Source organism: Lipotes vexillifer, unplaced genomic scaffold (genome assembly GCF_000442215.2).
Source record: "Lipotes vexillifer unplaced genomic scaffold, Lipotes_vexillifer_v1.1 scaffold1424, whole genome shotgun sequence".
In the NCBI taxonomy this organism is placed as follows: domain Eukaryota; kingdom Metazoa; phylum Chordata; class Mammalia; order Artiodactyla; family Lipotidae; genus Lipotes; species Lipotes vexillifer.
Genome location: NW_006788259.1, coordinates 175,144 through 193,916, shown reverse-complemented (window position 1 = coordinate 193,916; position 18,773 = coordinate 175,144). Strand labels below are relative to the sequence as shown.

General features: G+C 35.8%; 1 protein-coding gene across 1 annotated transcript in view; it reads right to left on the bottom strand.

Annotated features, from left to right (window-relative positions):
* Positions 1-301: 301 nt before the first annotated feature.
* Positions 302-18,773, bottom strand: part of PHIP (PHIP subunit of CUL4-Ring ligase complex) — a 127,021-nt gene continuing 108,549 nt past the window's right edge. The window contains exons 32-39 of the mRNA XM_007461537.1: positions 15,953-16,022; positions 15,563-15,616; positions 15,149-15,298; positions 7,402-7,554; positions 6,645-6,808; positions 5,930-6,189; positions 5,210-5,407; positions 302-1,068 (exon numbers count right to left, since the gene is read on the bottom strand). Of these exons, the coding sequence (XP_007461599.1) occupies positions 431-1,068; positions 5,210-5,407; positions 5,930-6,189; positions 6,645-6,808; positions 7,402-7,554; positions 15,149-15,298; positions 15,563-15,616; positions 15,953-16,022 (1,687 nt within the window). The 3' untranslated portion in view covers positions 302-430. The remainder of the gene's footprint in view (positions 1,069-5,209; positions 5,408-5,929; positions 6,190-6,644; positions 6,809-7,401; positions 7,555-15,148; positions 15,299-15,562; positions 15,617-15,952; positions 16,023-18,773) is intronic.

The window sequence follows — 18,773 nt, the reverse complement described above, 5'->3', positions numbered from 1 at the left end:
CTTCTGTATCAACAGAAATGTACCTGGCTTGGTCAAAAATAATTCATTTTAACATAAAATGCTCTATCACTAGGAATATTATGCTCCTTAAGAGTATAGTAGAACTGTCTTCTTCAGAAATAAATTGGGAATTCATTATAGAGCCTCAATTTCCTTTTTTTTGAACAGTAAATGAAATGAATGTTGAAATGCATAACCTATCTAAGGGCAATAAATAGCAAACATTTAAAATATATATGTATATATTTATATATATATATATATTCATTTAAAGAAGTGAAGTGTCTTGTAAGTTTGTTTGTTTTTTTTGCAAATCAAATCATAACATTCCCTAATCCGTCATAGCAGCAAGGAAGCAGAAGCCATAGTTCTACATACTCCTTAACTGTACCTGCTTTATAGATTTTGAAGTAAAATATTTTGGTGCAAGTTACCAACCAATTAAGTTAGCTTTTGCTTTTTCAGTCAACTTTCGGACTCGTCCTCTACTAGAAGTTCCAAAAGTCAAAGAAGTGTCTTCAAACAACAGCTGCCTTTGCTCCTCTTCAGAGTCATCCTCGTTATAGAAGGCTGTCCTTCGACCTTGGTTTCTAGTTCTCATGTGAGGTTCAGAGCCTTTAAGTTCCTCAAACTCTTCTTCCTCATCCAGGGGATCGTCTGTCTTTTTTCGGTTACTTCTCCTTAGCATTTTAACACTTGTAGGAACTATGAGATCTGAGTCTAGTTTTTGTGTCTTCATCTTCCTTTTGGGTTTTCTGCCTCCACGACTCTTTTTCTGTAACAAATCCTCCTTTACAATATTAGTTTCAGAAAGAAAATTGCAGGTTGAAGAAGGAACTACTTCATCTCTGATGGGATGCATGCTATTTTGCTCCGAATCTTCAGGCTTTGCATACTGTAGCTTTTTGGGCTTCCTACCCCTCTTCTTGTGTGTAACTTCACCACTGCTGGTATTAACATCCACCTTAGGTTTCCTTCCAGGTCCTCTCTTCACAAGCTTGGACGGCTGCCCTCCGTGGCCATTTACTTGAATGCTTCCGGGTACAAGAGCATTGTTTTTACAATCTGCTGAAAGGGAACAACAGTGCACTTAATATATGGAACTCCTTTTTTATTTGACCCTCAAACCAGTCAATAAGTCCACTGCTATACTTATACGTAATGACATAATCCTAATTTTTTTTAACTAATATGAGAAAAAGAACTGACAAAAGGCTAACAGTTTAATGATATTATTTATCTTCTATTTAAAATTCACAGAGGAGAAGCATCCTTGATGAAGTTACTGATGACTTGACAGGAGGGAAATGAAACTCAGAGCAAATAAATTACTTGTCTAAGTTAATACTGTAAATTATGATAGAGCTGGGATTAGCCAAGGTTTCTTATTCCTACTACCTTTACTACACATTCTAATGTATGAGCATTGTTTTCATTACACAAAATGACCCTGTTTACTCGTATGGAACTTCACCACCACAAAGCACTTTGTTTCCCTCATTAACACAGAATTTTTCTGTCTTCCTACCTTCAAGCAGCTCCATCATGGAGAATAATCTTAGCATAAAATCCATGACCTTTAAACTTGGTAATCGGAATAAATAAGCATTATCATCCCCCTCGACTTTCCTCTAATCATTTTTTTCTATTACGGATGGAGGAAAAAGGGACTATCAAGACTGGAATGATTCTAACTCTTATTTAATCCTCTTTTGGATGTGATGATGATCATGACCTTTCTGATATCCGAGAAGAATTTATAGTCTAAATATTTCCTTATGTTCCTCAGAAGTAAAAAGGATCTCCTTTCCTACTAACTCCTATGCAAGAGGTTTGGAAGTACATCTAATGGAATAATTTATAACAGTTGTTCTCCATAAACACTACCATGGCTTTGATATTCTTCATCTATCCTTTTTACAAGAGTAGAAATAAGTTACTCTTGGTCACAGAATTTTTTAAAAAGGGTTAAAAAAAAAGCAACTAAATGGCAGTTTTCTTTACAGGCTCCTTTTGGAACAGTCCTATCTCCTTATGTAACTGAATGGCAAATGACTGATTTATAATCATAAGCAATACTGGCTGCACGTATCAATCAAATCCACTATGTGTGCAACTATTATCAGGATTAAAATCCCATTATAACAAATTCCATGATAAAGACCATTACGCTTTATTAAAAAATAAAAAAAATTCTGAAGATCAAATTCCAAATCTGTAGAATCTGGACATCATGATGAACTGCCTTTCTATGGTTTTTAAAAAAAAAAAAAAAAGCTATTACCCTTTCAGATGACGAAAAAGATGACAAACACACATTACCACTAACTTTTTTTTTTTTTTTTTTTTTTTTTTTGTGGTACGCGGGCCTCTCAGTGTTGTGGCCTCTCCCGTTGCAGAGCACAGGCTCCGGACGTGCAGGCTCAATGGCCACGGCTCACGGATCTAGCCCCTCCGCGGCACGTGGGATCTTCCCAGACCGGGGCACGAACCTGTGTCTCCTGCATCGGCAGGCGGACTCTCAACCACTGTGCCACCAGGGAAGCCCACCACTAACTTTTTTTCCTCCAAAATTCTGAAGTTTTTTGTTTTGGTTGTGGTGGGAGATCTGCAATGCAGTATTTTACAGGAAATCCATAAAGAGATGGAAAGTGCTGTTAAAGAGAATGCTTCTTCATAATGGTATATGTCTTGGGCTTGAACTGTACAGTGCTTTGCAAACTTCAGGAAATAACTGTCAAGAGACTCAGAGAAGGAGTCTCTGAGCCAATAGCAGAGGAAGAAGGCAAAGCCCTCATTTCCTGACCCCACAGTACAAATGACTTTCTTCAGATTAGTGGTTTTGAATAATGACGAGGGGAGGGGCGCAGGGCAGAAACGTGTCTGTGCATAAAGTAGTAAAAGTATTTTCTAACAATTACCCTTAACCTGCCTGAAGATTCTGTAAGATTCTGTGTATCTTTTAATTTGTTTTACATTAAGACTACTGGCAAATAAACATCTAGTTCATATACCCTACAAAAGTTCTACAGATGGGCTTCAAGGACTCCAGGAGCTCCTTGAAATGGTCCAAATTTTGTGTGGATATGCCTATGTGCATTTTTTTAGGGAAAAAAACTACAGGGTTGGCCAACTTTACAAAGCAATATGTAACCTAAAAAGGTTCAGAACTAATACAGTTCTTTTAAAAAGGAACTTGAGTTAAAAAGAAGTTTTAAAAATCACTCATCTGGACCTGTACTATCCAATGAGGCCACTACTAACCACATGACCACTGAGCACCTGAAATGTAACTAAGTGATTGAGGAACTGAAGTTTTAATTAAATTTGAATATGAAGCAGTGTACATTTTGAAACACTGAGGACACACTGAAATAATATTTTGGATATAAAGGAGTAAATAAAATACAGTATTAAAACTGATAATTTCACCTGTTTGCTGTTACTACATGTAGCTACTAGAACATATGTGGCTTGTATTATATTTCAATTGCACAGCACTGCTTTTGTTTCTAATAGTTAATTCAAGTGCCAATATTTATATGATAAGTCATCATTAATGGGTTACATAGTAGCTTATTATATTTCTATACTGTACTGGTATTCCTGTGTATTTGTAATACTCAAAAACTATGAATCAAATTGGCTATTGGACCTCCCCTATCATAATGCTAGAACCAATTCTCTATATACATTTGATTTCTCTAGGATTCAGGACTAACAGAAGCAAGGCCAATATACCATTCAAAACTTTGAATTCAGTTCAGAAAGGAAGCAAATATAAAAATGTAAAACACTCACATACAAAATTATTTACTTATTTATTCAAACAATGATTGTCCACTATATACTAAGTATAGGCAATTAAAAAATGAGCATGGGCAAGCACAAGAGCTCAGATTCTACTGGAGATAGACAATGTAAAAAAAGAATAGTTCTATCAACATTATAAGGGCCAAAAAAAAAAAATTATAAGGGCCACAAAAGGCAATGAACAGGAAACTATTAAACTAGTAGGAAAAAAGAAATTCCAAAGAAGGAAGAAAGGACAACAATATTTAGGGACTTCCATGTGGTTCAGGATGGCTGGGACATCAAAGGAGACAGAAAAGTAAGGACAGCTGAATGTCAGACAACAGCCAAGCAATGAAGAGTCTTGTATAACAGGCAAAAACATTCAACTGATTCCATGTATGATTCAAAGGCAGGGAAGGATCTTAATTCTCTGTGTGTGTGTGTGTGTCTGTGTGCGTGTGATCAGAAAGGTCACTCTGACTGAAATGTGGAAGATGGACTGAATAAGGTAGAGTTGAGAACTGAGGCAGGGAGACCTGTTAGGAGAGTGTGACAATCCATGGAAGTGAGAATGGAGAGGAGGAAATGGATATCAGAGATGTTAAGGAGGCAGAAAGAAATAAGTAGATTTGGATGATGATTTTAAACTTAGAGGTGGGAAGATCCCAATATCATTAATCAAAATGAGGTCATTTCAGTAGAAAAATTAAATTGTGAGAGGTTTCTGGGGGGAATACTGAAAAGGAAATGGTCTAGACACACTCTGGAAGTCATGACGAAAAATGCTTATTCTTGAGCTGTCTGCTGTCAAGAAGCCATAATTATTTTAACATGTCGTAGGGTGTATTTCATCAGTTACTTTCTTCATCTTTCAAACACAAAACTTTTACAATGAAAATCTGAAGACAAAAGAACTTTGGAAGCATAACTCTAAGGGGTCAAAAGTTGTATGCTAGAATAGATATCTGGCTATAGACAATCCTAATGAATTATTATTTAAAGTCAGTGTGTTGAATTTTGTGATATAAAAACAACTCAAAAATTTTTCTAGAAAAGTGCTATACTGGGTTAACTAAATTCAACTTTATTTAAGCTTCTTGGATATACTTTTCTAGGTTTTGTAGTAGTGAAGTTAAAAACTACTAAATTTATATCATTAAAAGCCTCTGATTTTAGAATATGCTTTTATTTTTCATAGGACAGAAAATGCTTTTATTTTTCATAGGGCAAGTTTTTCTTGGCTTCTAAAACTTAGTAACAATACAGTTTGCTTTTGGCACAAAGCTGCAAATCAAAAGATGTCTCAGTAAATATATCAACTAATACAGAATGTGTGACTTTTAAATGAGCAACCTAAAAAGTGGATATAAATATTATCTCCAATAGAACCACCATTTGTTAAGATCTATGGTACCTTGCTCGATGACAGCTGATGACTTCGAGAGAGCAGATGTCTTTGAGAGCACAGACGATTTCATTTTACGTTTGGCTGGCTTTTCCTTTTCCATGTTTTCTTTTGTAGAATTATTCCTAGTGGCATGACTAAAATTGGACTGACCAGGACTTGAAAGAGTACTCAAGGTTTTGGAATGTTTCATGGAATTCTCTAGAACTAAAACACACATACAAAAGATTAAAAGCTAAGAGTTAAATTATTTAACCTTAAAACAAGCAAGAAGGTTAGGATTACTTCTAAAGTGAATTGTTTGAATTAGCCAACAGGACAAAACCTGGGGCGACGCTTAAAGCTTCCATAAGAAATCTACTTTCAAAAAGGAAAAAGGCGTACATAACAGTTTCAGACCTTTCAGAAGCTGTCCAGTCACTGCAAGATTATGAAGGGAAGTGCTGGCAAACTGCTAGCAAGTCTGGGTTCTACGATTTAAATTTAGGCAGTTTGGATCAGAGTTGCCAGTTCTGAGCATTATCCTATACTGACATTCCTAAACCTCAATATTCTTTTCCTTATCAAAAAAAATTAAAAGAAAAACGTGCAAAAACAATAAAGAAAAGCAAAACCAACAGTGTCTGAAGGAATTTACTAAATCCAATATATTCCATTTGGCAAAGTACATGCTTAAATTACAAAAGTCATTATATATATTTCAATTTAGAAACTGTAGCTGATTCTTACTTGTTTTCCCTGGCACTGCAGATGTGTTAGCTTTCGAAATAAAAGTCTTCGCTGCTGAAGAAGTGGATGGTTGCTCACTGGTAATTGGATCCACAGCCACTCGATTGCTTCTGGTTCGAACTACAGAACTGGATTCCGTTTTACCATTTATCTGAGCAGCACTGTGCCTTGGTGGTATTGATCGTGTAGGTGCAGAGAATGGAGAGGTAGCAATATCTGACTTTAACTGGGGTTTTAAGATCCTTTTTTTCCGTTCAGGGCTGTAAATAAAATAGTATCATTAGTCATTCTTATAGCTCTATGTGGATGAATAAAACAGTTTTATAATACTGTTGGATTCAATATTTGTACTGTTATGAAATATGTTAAAATATGAGATTTGTAGTGGATTTCATATGGTTGTGAGCCTTTGAAAAGTGAATATTTAGTGAAGGATCGCTGTAAATGCTATAGTTATATGACAGAAAGCATGATGCCATCACTATCCTAAAAATGCTGTTTTACTGTACAGATTTAGCAGTTTGAATTTAAGCACTTACACTAGTATAGCTTTAGTTAAAAGATTAAAAATCCTCCACATCATAGGAACTTGCATGTCAAATATATCATTCTGCAATATAGGGAATAGTAAAGGAAGTATTAAAAAACACCAAGTTCTATCATTTAGATGACAAAGTTATAGATCAGTTGATGATATTTAAAAGAAATCAAATACCTTGATGCAGCACTACTGGAAACAGAGCTGCTTCTATTTCTTTTCCTCCTCCTTTTGGTTATTGTATTTCTTTTATGAAAACGAAGGGCAGATTTATAATCCGATAAAACTGAACTAATGTGTTCTTCAAAGAAAGCGGACAGGCGCAAACTCATGCTGTAAATCTATGGAAAGAAAAAATACTGTTCAAACATTCCTGAAAGGAAATGCCTGTTCCTTTGAGATAATAATTTAAATATTTTTCTAACAAAAAGTTTTTAGAATTTAAAACATTGCTTTTTCTCAATCTCTTTTGACAAAGACTAAAACTGAAACATTATTACAATGAAATTATTTTTGTATTTCTTGGACAAAGAAAGGTAAATGATATTTATAGTTTTACTCATTTTTATGACTCGTATGAGCATTATATGGAAAAAAATGCTCCTTTCCACTAATGCAGAAAACAGCTGGAAAAGTTAAGCACACGTACCTCTAACACATATCAGGACAGTGTGTACGTGATGTCTATTCAACTACACTACCTTCAAGAAAAGTAACCATTCCTAAACATTTGTGACATTAGTGTTTTTTCATAGAAAGAATAAAAACAGAAAGATGTGAATTCCTTTTTCCACTAGAATACCATTAAGAACCTAATAGAAAGTTTGTCAATTTTGTTTTAAATTTTAAATAAAAGCAGCATTTAGTTACTCGACATACTTTTCTACTAATTTCATTTCATTTAAACAGAAAAGAAAGCAATTCAATTATATACCCTTGATCTTTTGCTTGGTGTATATGCTTTGGAATTACTAAAAATAAGTCTGACATCTTTACATAACTCCATTGGTGACTCATAATTCCCAGCCTCTAAAGTCTCTCTAACGGTAGCAAAATCCATTGGAGTGTCAATGATGTCTCTGTAGTCCTAAGAGAGGGAAAACAGGTCATATTAATAATATAATAATAATGCATTACTTCTCATAACAGGGATTCACATTCAATTTCTGTGATGACTGCAAGTCTTAGAACTATTAATAATCATTCCTCGTTTCCCTCATCAAGGCTCCCTTTATTCCCCAAGTCATTTTTATTTTTTTCATGTCCTCTACCTTTTACTGCAATCAACACAGGATTTCTCTCATTCAAGAACCTATAAATTCTTTTTTTTTTCCTTCAGAAAGAGGTAAAGGGTAGAGTTGTTTTCGAAAAAGGAGATTAAAAGAATATCGAAAAAACTCAGTTCCACGACTACAAGTTTGATATAAAAAAACCCAAAACTTTATACTACCCATGAACTCTAAAGGCTAATTCACTGAAACATAATTGTACCTTTAAAATTAAGAGATAAAAACAATAAAAATATGTTAACATCCCATGTATGTGAAGGCCTGAGTTCTAGTAACCTCAACTTCAGTACTACAATTACTATAATTGGGAACTTTGTAGTAATCAAGAATTATGAATGTAAATATCTGTCACAAAGCCTTGCACTTCATTCCACGGAGGAAAAGTGCAGTCACCCAAAGTCTCCACCTAATCAATTGTGTATAAGGTAAAGCAATAAAAACAGGCAAATGAAAGGAGAAAAAAGCAACAGAATAGGATAAAATGATCCAAATATGGTATCTTTAAAGGAGTAAATAATACTATACCTCTTCCATAGACCCAGAGTATGTAACTGTATTTTTCGAAATACAATAACTTGACTTTGCCCCATCAAGTTTAAATTATGATCAAATATGTTTGACCATAAAGCAAACAGTATTACTGCCTTTGACAAATAGGGACAGTTTTATTTCTTCCATAACAATCTGCAATGCCCTTTATTTCCTTTTCTTGTCTTGCTGCACTGGCTAGAATTTGCAGTACTATGTTAAATAGCAGCTGTGAGGATGGACATTTTTGCTCCACTCCCAATCTTAGGGGGAAAGCATTCAGTTTTTCATGATTAAGCATGATGTTAGCTATAGGTTTTTAAACAGATGTTCTTTATCAAGTTACGGAAGATCCCCTTTATTCCTAGTTTTCTTAAGTCTGTTTTTATTATTAATGGTGTTGTTTTCTTAGATTATGTATTTGTCTCTTTGGCATCCATTCAGCACAGGGCCAACTATATTAATTTTCTTATTTTTGTATTCTTGATACTGTGGCATTTTGGGGACCAAACAGACCTAAGGAGAGACTGCCCCCTCCCAAGGGCTAGGAAATTCTTAGAGATGGCAAAGGGTTGTACTGGGAATATAGCTTTCATATGCAAACCAACCATGTCCTTAAGCAGCCTTCACACACCAAGCCAGTATTTCCTCTGCCATGAATCATCCCAGGGTCAGGTATCAGACAACCAGAGACCACCCCCATGCCCCAAAACCAACTGGAGTAATTCAAAGTAGCCAATCTTAAGCTGTTGACTATGCCCTGCCTTGCCTTTCTCATGGAAACCTCAGTAAAGGCTCTGGCCCAAGCTTGTCCTTTGCCCGTTTTTTTTTGGCTGTGTTGGGTCTTCGTTGCTGTGCAAGGGTTTTCTCTAGTTGTGGCGAGCAGGGGCTACTCTTCGTTGTGGTGCGCGGGCTTCTCACTGCGGTGGCTTCTCTTGTTGTGAAGCACGGGCTCTAGGTGCGCAGGCTTCAGTAGTTGTGGCTTGCGAGCTCTAGAGCGCAGGCTCAGTAGTTGTGGCACACAGGCTAGTTGCTCTGCGGTATGTGGGATCGTCCCAGAACAGGGATCAGACCTGTGCCCCCTGCTTTGGCATGCTGATTCTTAACCACTGCGCCACCAGGGAAGCCCCCGCTCCTGTCTTCTGCAACGTAACTAAGACCCTGTGCTTTCCCCTGTGGCCCTAAGTGGTATTTGGTGAACCCTTCTCTGGGACCTTAAGTGTAATAAATTTCTTTCTTCCAAGACTCATTCTTGTTTCCTCCTGTGGCCACAATGATTACCACAGCATACCCAACATGTACATTCTTAAAAGAAATGAGTACTGAATTCTGTCAAATGCCTTTTCTGCACTGATATGATCATGTGATTTTTCTTCTTTAGTAATGAATTATTGACATATTGACTGATTTCTGAATACTGAACCAGCCTTATATCCCTGGGGAAAAAACCCACTTGGTCAGGGTACAAAATCATTTTCATATATTGTTGAATTCTATTTGCTGATATTAAGAATTTTTGCACTTTCTTCTTTTGTACTGTTTTGTCTGGTTTTGACATCAGGGTAATGCTGGCTTCATAGAATCAGTGTAGAAGCATTCTTTATCTTGAGGAAGAGACTGTGTAGAATTTGTGTTAGTTCTTTAAACATCTGGTAGAAGTTTCCAGTGAAGCTCCTGGGCTCAGAGATTAAAAAATACATACTTGGGCTTGAAAGAAACAAAAGGAAATCCACACGTTTCAAAAACAAAGAGAAATGAAAACCAGAGCACTTTAGCATTAGCTCAGTTCTTCTAAGAGGTTTTTTGGATGACAGGGTTTGAATTAGTCCAGTTTATCACATTGCTGGAATTAAAGATTTATCTTCTACATTTAAGATTACACGTTTCTTGATTTTTAAAATGACAAGTCATTAATGATATTTATCTATTGATGAAATTTCTCTATTTTCATCATTGCAAATTAGAACACATACATAAAAAAACAGATGATAAAAACTCTGGTGATACCACATCCAGGTCATTTTCTTGATTTTTAAAATGACAAGTCATTAATGATATTTATCTATTGATGAAATTTCTCTATTTTCATCATTGCAAATTAGAACACATACATAAAAAAACAGATGATAAAAACTCTGGTGATACCACATCCAGGTCATGGAAAAGAGCAGTAAAAAATACACACATGGAGGGGCTAAACAATACACTACTTAGTAACGAAGTGATCACTGAAGAAATCAAAGAGGAAATTAAAAAATACCTAGAAACAAATGACAATGGAGATACAACGACCCAAAACCTATGGGATGCAGCAAAAGCAGTTCTAAGAGGGAAGTTTATAGCAATACAAGCCCACCTTAAGAAGCAGGAAACATCTCGAATAAACAACCTAACCTTGCACCTCAAGCAATTAGAGAAAGAAGAACAAAAAAACCCCAGAGTTAGCAGAAGGAAAGAAATCATAAAAATCAGATCAGAAATAAATGAAAAAGAAATGAAGGAAACAATAGCAAAGATCAATAAAACTAAAAGCTGGTTCTTTGAGAAGATTAACAAAATTGATAAACCATTAGCCAGACTCATCAAGAAAATAAGGGAGAAGACTCAAATCAATAGAATCAGAAATGAAAAAGGAGAAGTAACAACTGACACTGCAGAAATACAAAAAATCATGAGGGATTACTACAAGCAACTCTATGCCAATAAAATGGACAATCTGGAAGAAATGGACAAATTCTTAGAAATGCACAAACTGCCAAGACTGAATCAGGAAGAAATAGAAAATATGAACAGACCAATCACAAACACTGAAATTGAAACTGTGATTAAAAATCTTCCAACAAACAAAAGCCCAGGACCAGATGGCTTCACAGGCGAATTCTATCAAACATTTAGAGAAGAGCTAACACCTATTCTTCTCAAACTCTTCCAAAATATAGCAGAGGGAGGAACACTCCCAAACTCATTCTACGAGGCCACCATCACCTTGATACCAAAACCAGACAAGGATGTCACAAAGAAAGAAAACTACAGGCCAATATCACTGATGAACATAGATGCAAAAATCCTCAACAAAATACTAGCAAACAGAATCCAACAGCACATTAAAAGGATCATACACCATGATCAAGTGGGGTTTATTCCAGGAATGCAAGGATTCTTCAATATACGCAAATCTATCAATGTGATTAACCATATTAACAAATTGAAGGAGAAAAACCATATGATCATCTCAATAGATGCAGAGAAAGCTTTTGACAAAATTCAACACCCATTTATGATAAAAACCCTGCAGAAAGTAGGTGTAGAGGGAACTTTCCTCAATATAATAAAGGCCGTATATGACAAGCCCACAGCCAACATCATCCTCAATGGCGAAAAACTGAAAGCATTTCCACTAAGGTCAGGAACAAGACAAGGTTGCCCACTCTCACCACTCTTATTCAACATAGTTTTGGAAGTTTTAGCCACAGCAATCAGAGAAGAAAAGGAAATAAAAGGAATCCAAATCGGAAAAGAAGAAGTAAAGCTGTCACTGTTTGCAGATGACATGATACTATACATAGAGAATCCTAAAGATGCTACCAGAAAACTACTAGAGCTAATCAATGAATTTGGTAAAGTAGCAGGATACAAAATTAATGCACAGAAATCTCTGGCATTCCTATATACTAATGATGAAAAATCTGAAAGTGAAATCAAGAAAACACTCCCATTTACCATTGCAACAAAAAGAATAAAATATCTAGGAATAAACCTACCTAAGGAGACAAAAGACCTGTATGCAGAAAATTATAAGACACTGATGAAAGAAATTAAAGATGATACAAACAGATGGAGAGATATACCATGTTCTTGGATTGGAAGAATCAACATTGTGAAAATGACTCTACTTCCCAAAGCAATCTATAGATTCAATGCAATCCCTATCAAACTACCACTGGCATTTTTCACAGAACTAGAACAAAAAATTTCACAATTTGTATGGAAACACAAAAGACCCCGAATAGCCAAAGCAATCTTGAGAACAAAAAATGGAGCTGGAGGAATCAGGCTGCCTGACTTCAGACTATACTACAAAGCTACAGTAATCAAGACAGTATGGTACTGGCACAAAAACAGAAAGATAGATCAATGGAATAGGATAGAAAGCCCAGAGATAAACCCATGCACATATGGTCACCTTATCTTTGATAAAGGTGGCAGGAATATACAGTGGAGAAAGGACAGCCTCTTCAATAAGTGGTGCTGGGAAAATTGGATAGGTACATGTAAAAGTATGAGATTAGATCACTCCCTAACACCATACACAAAAATAAGCTCAAAATGGATTAAAGACCTAAATGTAAGGCCAGAAACTATCAAACTCTTAGAGGAAAACATAGGCAGAACACTCTATGACATAAATCACAGCAAGATCCTTCTTGACCCATCTCCTAGAGTAATGGAGATAAAAACAAAAATAAACAAATGGGACCTAATGAAACTTCAAAGCTTTTGCACAGCAAAGGAAACCATAAACAAGACCAAAAGACAGCCCTCAGAATGGGAGAAAATATTTGCAAATGAATCAACTGACAAAGGATTAATCTCTAAAATTTACAGGCAGCTCATGCAGCTCAATAACAAAAAAATAAACAACCCAATCCAAAAATGGGCAGAAGACCTAAATAGACATTTCTCCAAAGAAGATATACAGACTGCCAACAAACACATGAAAGAATGCTCAACATCATTAATCATTAGAGAAATGCAAATCAAAACTACAATGAGATATCATCTCACACCAGTCAGAATGGCCATCATCAAAAAATCTAGAAACAATAAATGCTGGAGAGGGTGTGGAGAAAAGGGAACACTCTTGCACTGCTGGTGGGAATGTGAATTGGTTCAGCCACTATGGAGAACAGTATGGAGGTTCCTTAAAAAACTACAAATAGAACTACCATATGACCCAGCAATCCCACTACTAGGTATATACCCTGAGGAAACCAGAATTCAGAAAGAGTCATGTACCAAAATGTTCATTGCAGCTCTATTTACAATAGCCCGGAGATGGAAACAACCTAAGTGCCCGTCGTCGGATGAATGGATAAAGAAGATGTGGCACATATATACAATGGAATATTACTCAGCCATAAAAAGAAACGAAATTGAGCTATTTGTAATGAGGTGGATAGATCTAGAGTCTGTCATACGGAGTGAAGTAAGTCAGAAAGAGAAGGACAAATACCGTATGCTAACACATATATATGGAATTTAAGAAAAAAAAATGTTATGAAGAACCTAGGGGTAAAACAGGAATAAAGACAGAGACCTACTGGAGAACAGACTTGAGGATATGGGGAGGGGGAAGGGTGAGGTGTGTTAGGGCGAGAGAGAGACATGGACATATATATACTAACAAACGTAAGGTAGATAGCCAGTGGGAAGCAGCCGCATGGCACAGGGAAACCGGCTCGGTTCTTTGTGGCTGTCTGGAGGGGTGGGATAGGGAGGGTGGGAGGGAGGGAGACAAAGAGGGAAGAGATATGGGAACATATATATATGTATAACTGACTCACTCTGTTATAAAGCAGAAACTAACACACCATTGTAAAGCAATTATACCCCAATAAAGATGTTAAAAAAAAAAAACAAAAAAACAGATGATAAAAACTCTGGTGATACCACATCCAGGTCATGATCTCTTATAAAACGTTTAATTTTAATTTGAAACCATGAATGTTATCTGATATACAATCTTTAGTAACTGAAAAAAGGAATAAAAAAAATCACTTGAAGTGAAATTTAGATTGCTAAGACTGAGCGCAAAAATAAATACTTGTAACATGTTTACTCAAACTTTTTACCAGGAATTCCATAAAGATCATAAATTGGCATAACCTACATATATAGTAGTGCCACCTTACATTTATATATAGTGCTTCAGTGTAAAAACTATTTTAATGTTGAATAAATAACTAGTAATATTCTCATTCCACTTCTATAACCCTGTAAGGTAGGTTAGAGGCAGTATAATTATTCTTGCTTCCTAAATAATTTCCATAATAAATTCACAGAATTAGTGTGGAAAAGAAAATAGTAAATATATACTCAGATATGAAAACTAAATAACTTGCTCAAAACTGCAGAACTGGTAAGAGGCAGAGCTGGGACAATAACCGAATTCTTTTGAGTCTTAGTTCAGGGTTACTTCTTTTTTACCACACTGTTCAATTTAGATGCTCTATGTAGCCAAATGGATAATGAGAAGGTGTATGAAATAAAAAAGAAATAAACTATAATCATAAAAATAAATAGTAAACTATCATGTATAAGAGATGTATATGTATTTATATATATATGAAAATCAAACTGACAAATAAAGAAAGTATTTTCAAAAATACTTACTGGGGGACTTCCCTGGTGGCACAGTGGTTAAGAATGCGCCTGCCAATGCAGGGGACATGGGTTCTCGAGCCGTGGCCTGGGAAGATCCCACAGGCTGAGGAGCAACTAAGCCCATGTGCCACAACTACTGAGCCTGCGCTCTAGAGCCCGTGCGCCACAACTACTGAGCCCGCGCTCTAGAGCCCGTGCGCCACAACTACTGAGCCCGCGCTCTAGAGCCCGTGCGCCACAACTACTGAGCCCGCGCTCTAGAGCCTGTGTGCCACAACTACTGAGCCCGCACACCTAGAGCTGGTGCTCCACAACAAGAGAATGAGAAACCTGCACCCTGCAACGAAGAGTAGTCCCTGCCTGCCGCAACTAAAGAAAGCCTGTGTGCAGCAATGAAGACCCAACGCAGCCAAAAATTAAAAAAAAATAAAAAAATAAAAAAAAAGCTATGTGCAAACACATAAAAAAGAAAATACTTACTGGATATTCAAGAAGATCTACTGGCTGGCGGAAAGGCTCAGAATCTTCACACTGAAATATGAGATTTAACAATTCTTGACACTGTTTCTTCCACGCTTGAATATCATAAGACTGTGCTCTGTTACGTAATCTTCTTCTAGGCTGATGGTCCTAAAATTAAAATGTTCAAATAATATTAATAAAATAATACATATAATAAAATTTTTATTTTTAATCTTGGATAATTAGGTAATATACAGTGATTCAAATAAAAGAAAACATTCACCTAGTTCTGAAAACCATGCATTGTTGTGATGGAAACTGATTTGGAAGTTAATACTTAATCTGTCTTTAAAAATAGTAAGAGTAAAAATATGCTTAATACATTTTAATTCATATAAATAGGCACTTCTGTTAAAACAAAGAACTTAGTACCTTCCTTTTCCGGGTAGAAGTTCCTGGCACATCAGTGTCTTCTTTTTCTTCTTCCTTTGAAGCAAGAATTTATCAGATTCATAAAATATTCTAGGTTTCACTATATTCTATAGTTTTTTAATACCAATTATCTCCTTTACATTTTGGGAAACCCATAGTATATATGATGCTGGAACACTTTACTGACTCATTAAAAAGTCTCCTTCCACCCACCGTTTAAAAAAATTATAACTATAACAACTCTGAATCTTTTTTTTTTTAAAGTTAGCAACAGCATTAGGCAAAAATAATTTTCATAACAGCATTTACCTGAAAACTACTGTGTGTAAATTTCTTTTTATGTATGGAACATAACCAATGTAGTAATAATCATAATGAAACATTAAATACCTCAGAGTCAGACAAAACTTTCTTCTTCATTGAATTGTAGAGTGGAATTATGTTATAACAAGTCTGATCCCTAAGTAACAAAGAAATGTTAGTATACAAGACTGGAGTCATGAGATTTTTGTCCTTTAAACCTGTTAGTAAAACAAGATTTTAAGATAAAACTTGAAGCTGAAGGCTTCTTCATCAGTTGACTCCAAAACCCTATGGCACACACATCTGCCCCTGCCCCTCCACTCTGGCCTATTTCATTACACCAAGCCCAATTCCCATCTCCCAGGTTTTGCTCAGTTCACTACTGTGCCTGGAATGCCTTTCTTCATTCTTCAGTCTACAAGGAATAGCTAGTAAACGTCCTGTCTTCTAATTCCTTCTTCATTTTACTCTTAAATGTAGGCATTCCCTAAAATTTTGTCTTTAGCCATCTTCTATATCTTTTGACCAGATAATCTTATATACCTGCAGTTTATCTGTGTTAGTGAACTCCAAATTCCTATAATTTGGTCTGACTCTTCTCCTGAGATTCCTGACACCATCTAAAATTCTGCATGTCTAAACCTAACTGTTGTTTTCCACTTTCTCCTTTTTTAACTTTTTTTTTTCAACCATTCTTACAGTAATGCATGGTTTTTCACTACTCCTTCCCTTGCCTCCTCCTTATAAACCCAATCATTGGACAAGTTCTGTGATTCTACCTTCAAAATCTCTTGGCATCTGCCTCTTTCTCACCTCCATAAATTAAGCCTCCATCACCTCTTACTTGGTCAGCTGTAGAAGTCAATCTGCAGTCAGTTTAATATTTTTAGGACAATTTGCATCATGTTATTCTCATGTTAAAAAAATTTCAACAGTCCCTTGCCTTGTGTCTCCTCCCTATCTATTAACATTAGACACTGCAGTCAAATTAATATTTTTAAGGCATAGCAAGCACCATGCTATTCTCAGGTACAAATATTTTCGATAGCTCCTTGCTCCCTGTGCTCATATTTTTTTTTTAATTAATTAATTTATTTATTTTTGCTGTGTTGCGTCTTCATTTCTGTGCAAGGGCTTTCTCTAGTTGTGGCAAGCGGGGGCCACTCTTCATCGCGGTGCGCAGGCCTCTCACTATCGCAGCCTCTCTTGCTGCGGAGCACAGGCTCCAGACGCGCAGGCTCAGTAGTTGTGGCTCACGGGCCTAGTTGCTCCGCGGCATGTGGGATCTTCCCGGAGCAGGGCTTGAACCCGTGTCCCCTGCATTAGCAGGCGGATTCTCAACCACTGCACCACCAGGGAAGCCCCGTGCTCATATTTTAAGTATAGTTCCTCAGATCAGCATTCGAGGCCCTCCACAATATGGTCCAAACTCAAGTTTAGCACACTGTATCCCTATTACTTTTGCTCATGTACTCTCTACTTCACCTGATTTCAGTTACTCGATTCCCTTAACAAACCTTTACCTTCCTCCATCCATTATGCCATTCCTCATCCCTGGAACTGCTTTCCTTTCATCTAACTTCTGAATCAGTATCTACCCTGTCCAGAACATCTTAACATACTTCTCCCTGTACCTGAAATCCCACCCTTATAGCCAGAAGTGACCCTATCCCTCATCTAAGCATTCATACAAACTCCTTTTACTTCTTCCTTATATTATAGTTACAGATTTATCTACCCTACAAAACTGTATTAAGAGGATAATTATGCATTTCTTTCTATCTCCAAGTATCTATTACAACAATTTGAATATAACTATTGCTTGAAATTTGGCCAAATAACTCAATTAAAAAGTACCATTACCAAAATCTCAAGACATACTAGACATCTTGAAAAGTAACACTAGCTAAAAATGGTTCTTAACAAATTGTATACCTCTAAAAAATGCCAGGGATTACTTTTAGATATATACAATGTAATGCTTTATTATTTTATTTTAATCTGTTCTTATAAGGCATTTCAAAGTAACTATTTGAAAGAAATACAACTTCACAGATTATTCCAAATGTAAAAATAATTGTTTCATCTAAATTATTTCACTAAAATATGAATTTACTCTATCATGTGATTCTCTTGATTCCTATCTCTTTGGAAAAATAGATGTACATAACATATATAAAACACACAAAATTACAGGTTAAAAACTTTATAGTTAAGATACTATAAACTTTTACAACCAAGTATATAAATAGTTTTCTGAGGATAACTAATTTTTATTATCTTATTAATTCTTGATTATCAATTTTACTGAAAAGCAGCAAAAGCTTAGCAATAACAGCCCCGAAACTAGTTGGAAGGCAACAGTTTTCTTTAGAGAAATAAGGTAGAAGAAGGGCATAAAGTTTATCTTGCGAATTTTCTTTGGTGTTTTTTTTATATTGTAATTACCTACATTCCTTAGCAAAACAAACAAACAAAAACAAACTCACCTAATACCAAGAAAAGGGACCCTATGATTATGCTAAGTAATGAGAATGAAGCTGATGTTTAAAAAAAAAAAAAGCCTCAATAATCCCTTCATGTAAAAATGAAAGCTGAAAACAGGTGAATACTTAAATTATAAAATACCCAATTCTCCTCTTAATGAGAAAAAATTATCCAATATAAATAAACTTCGTATGAATTCAGAGCTGTATTTCGTAGAAAACATACATATGATTCATTCCTCTGGCTTCAATTTAGAAGACTCAATTCATTCTATGAATGCATAAAATCCGTAAGACATGGAAGTAAAAGTCCTGCTGTCTTAGAAGTTGTAGTTATCATCACTCTTGGTATGGGATTAATGAATGAGGAAGTAAACTTGACTTTGAAGAAGAAAAACCTTGAAAGTTAAATTCAGTTTCCT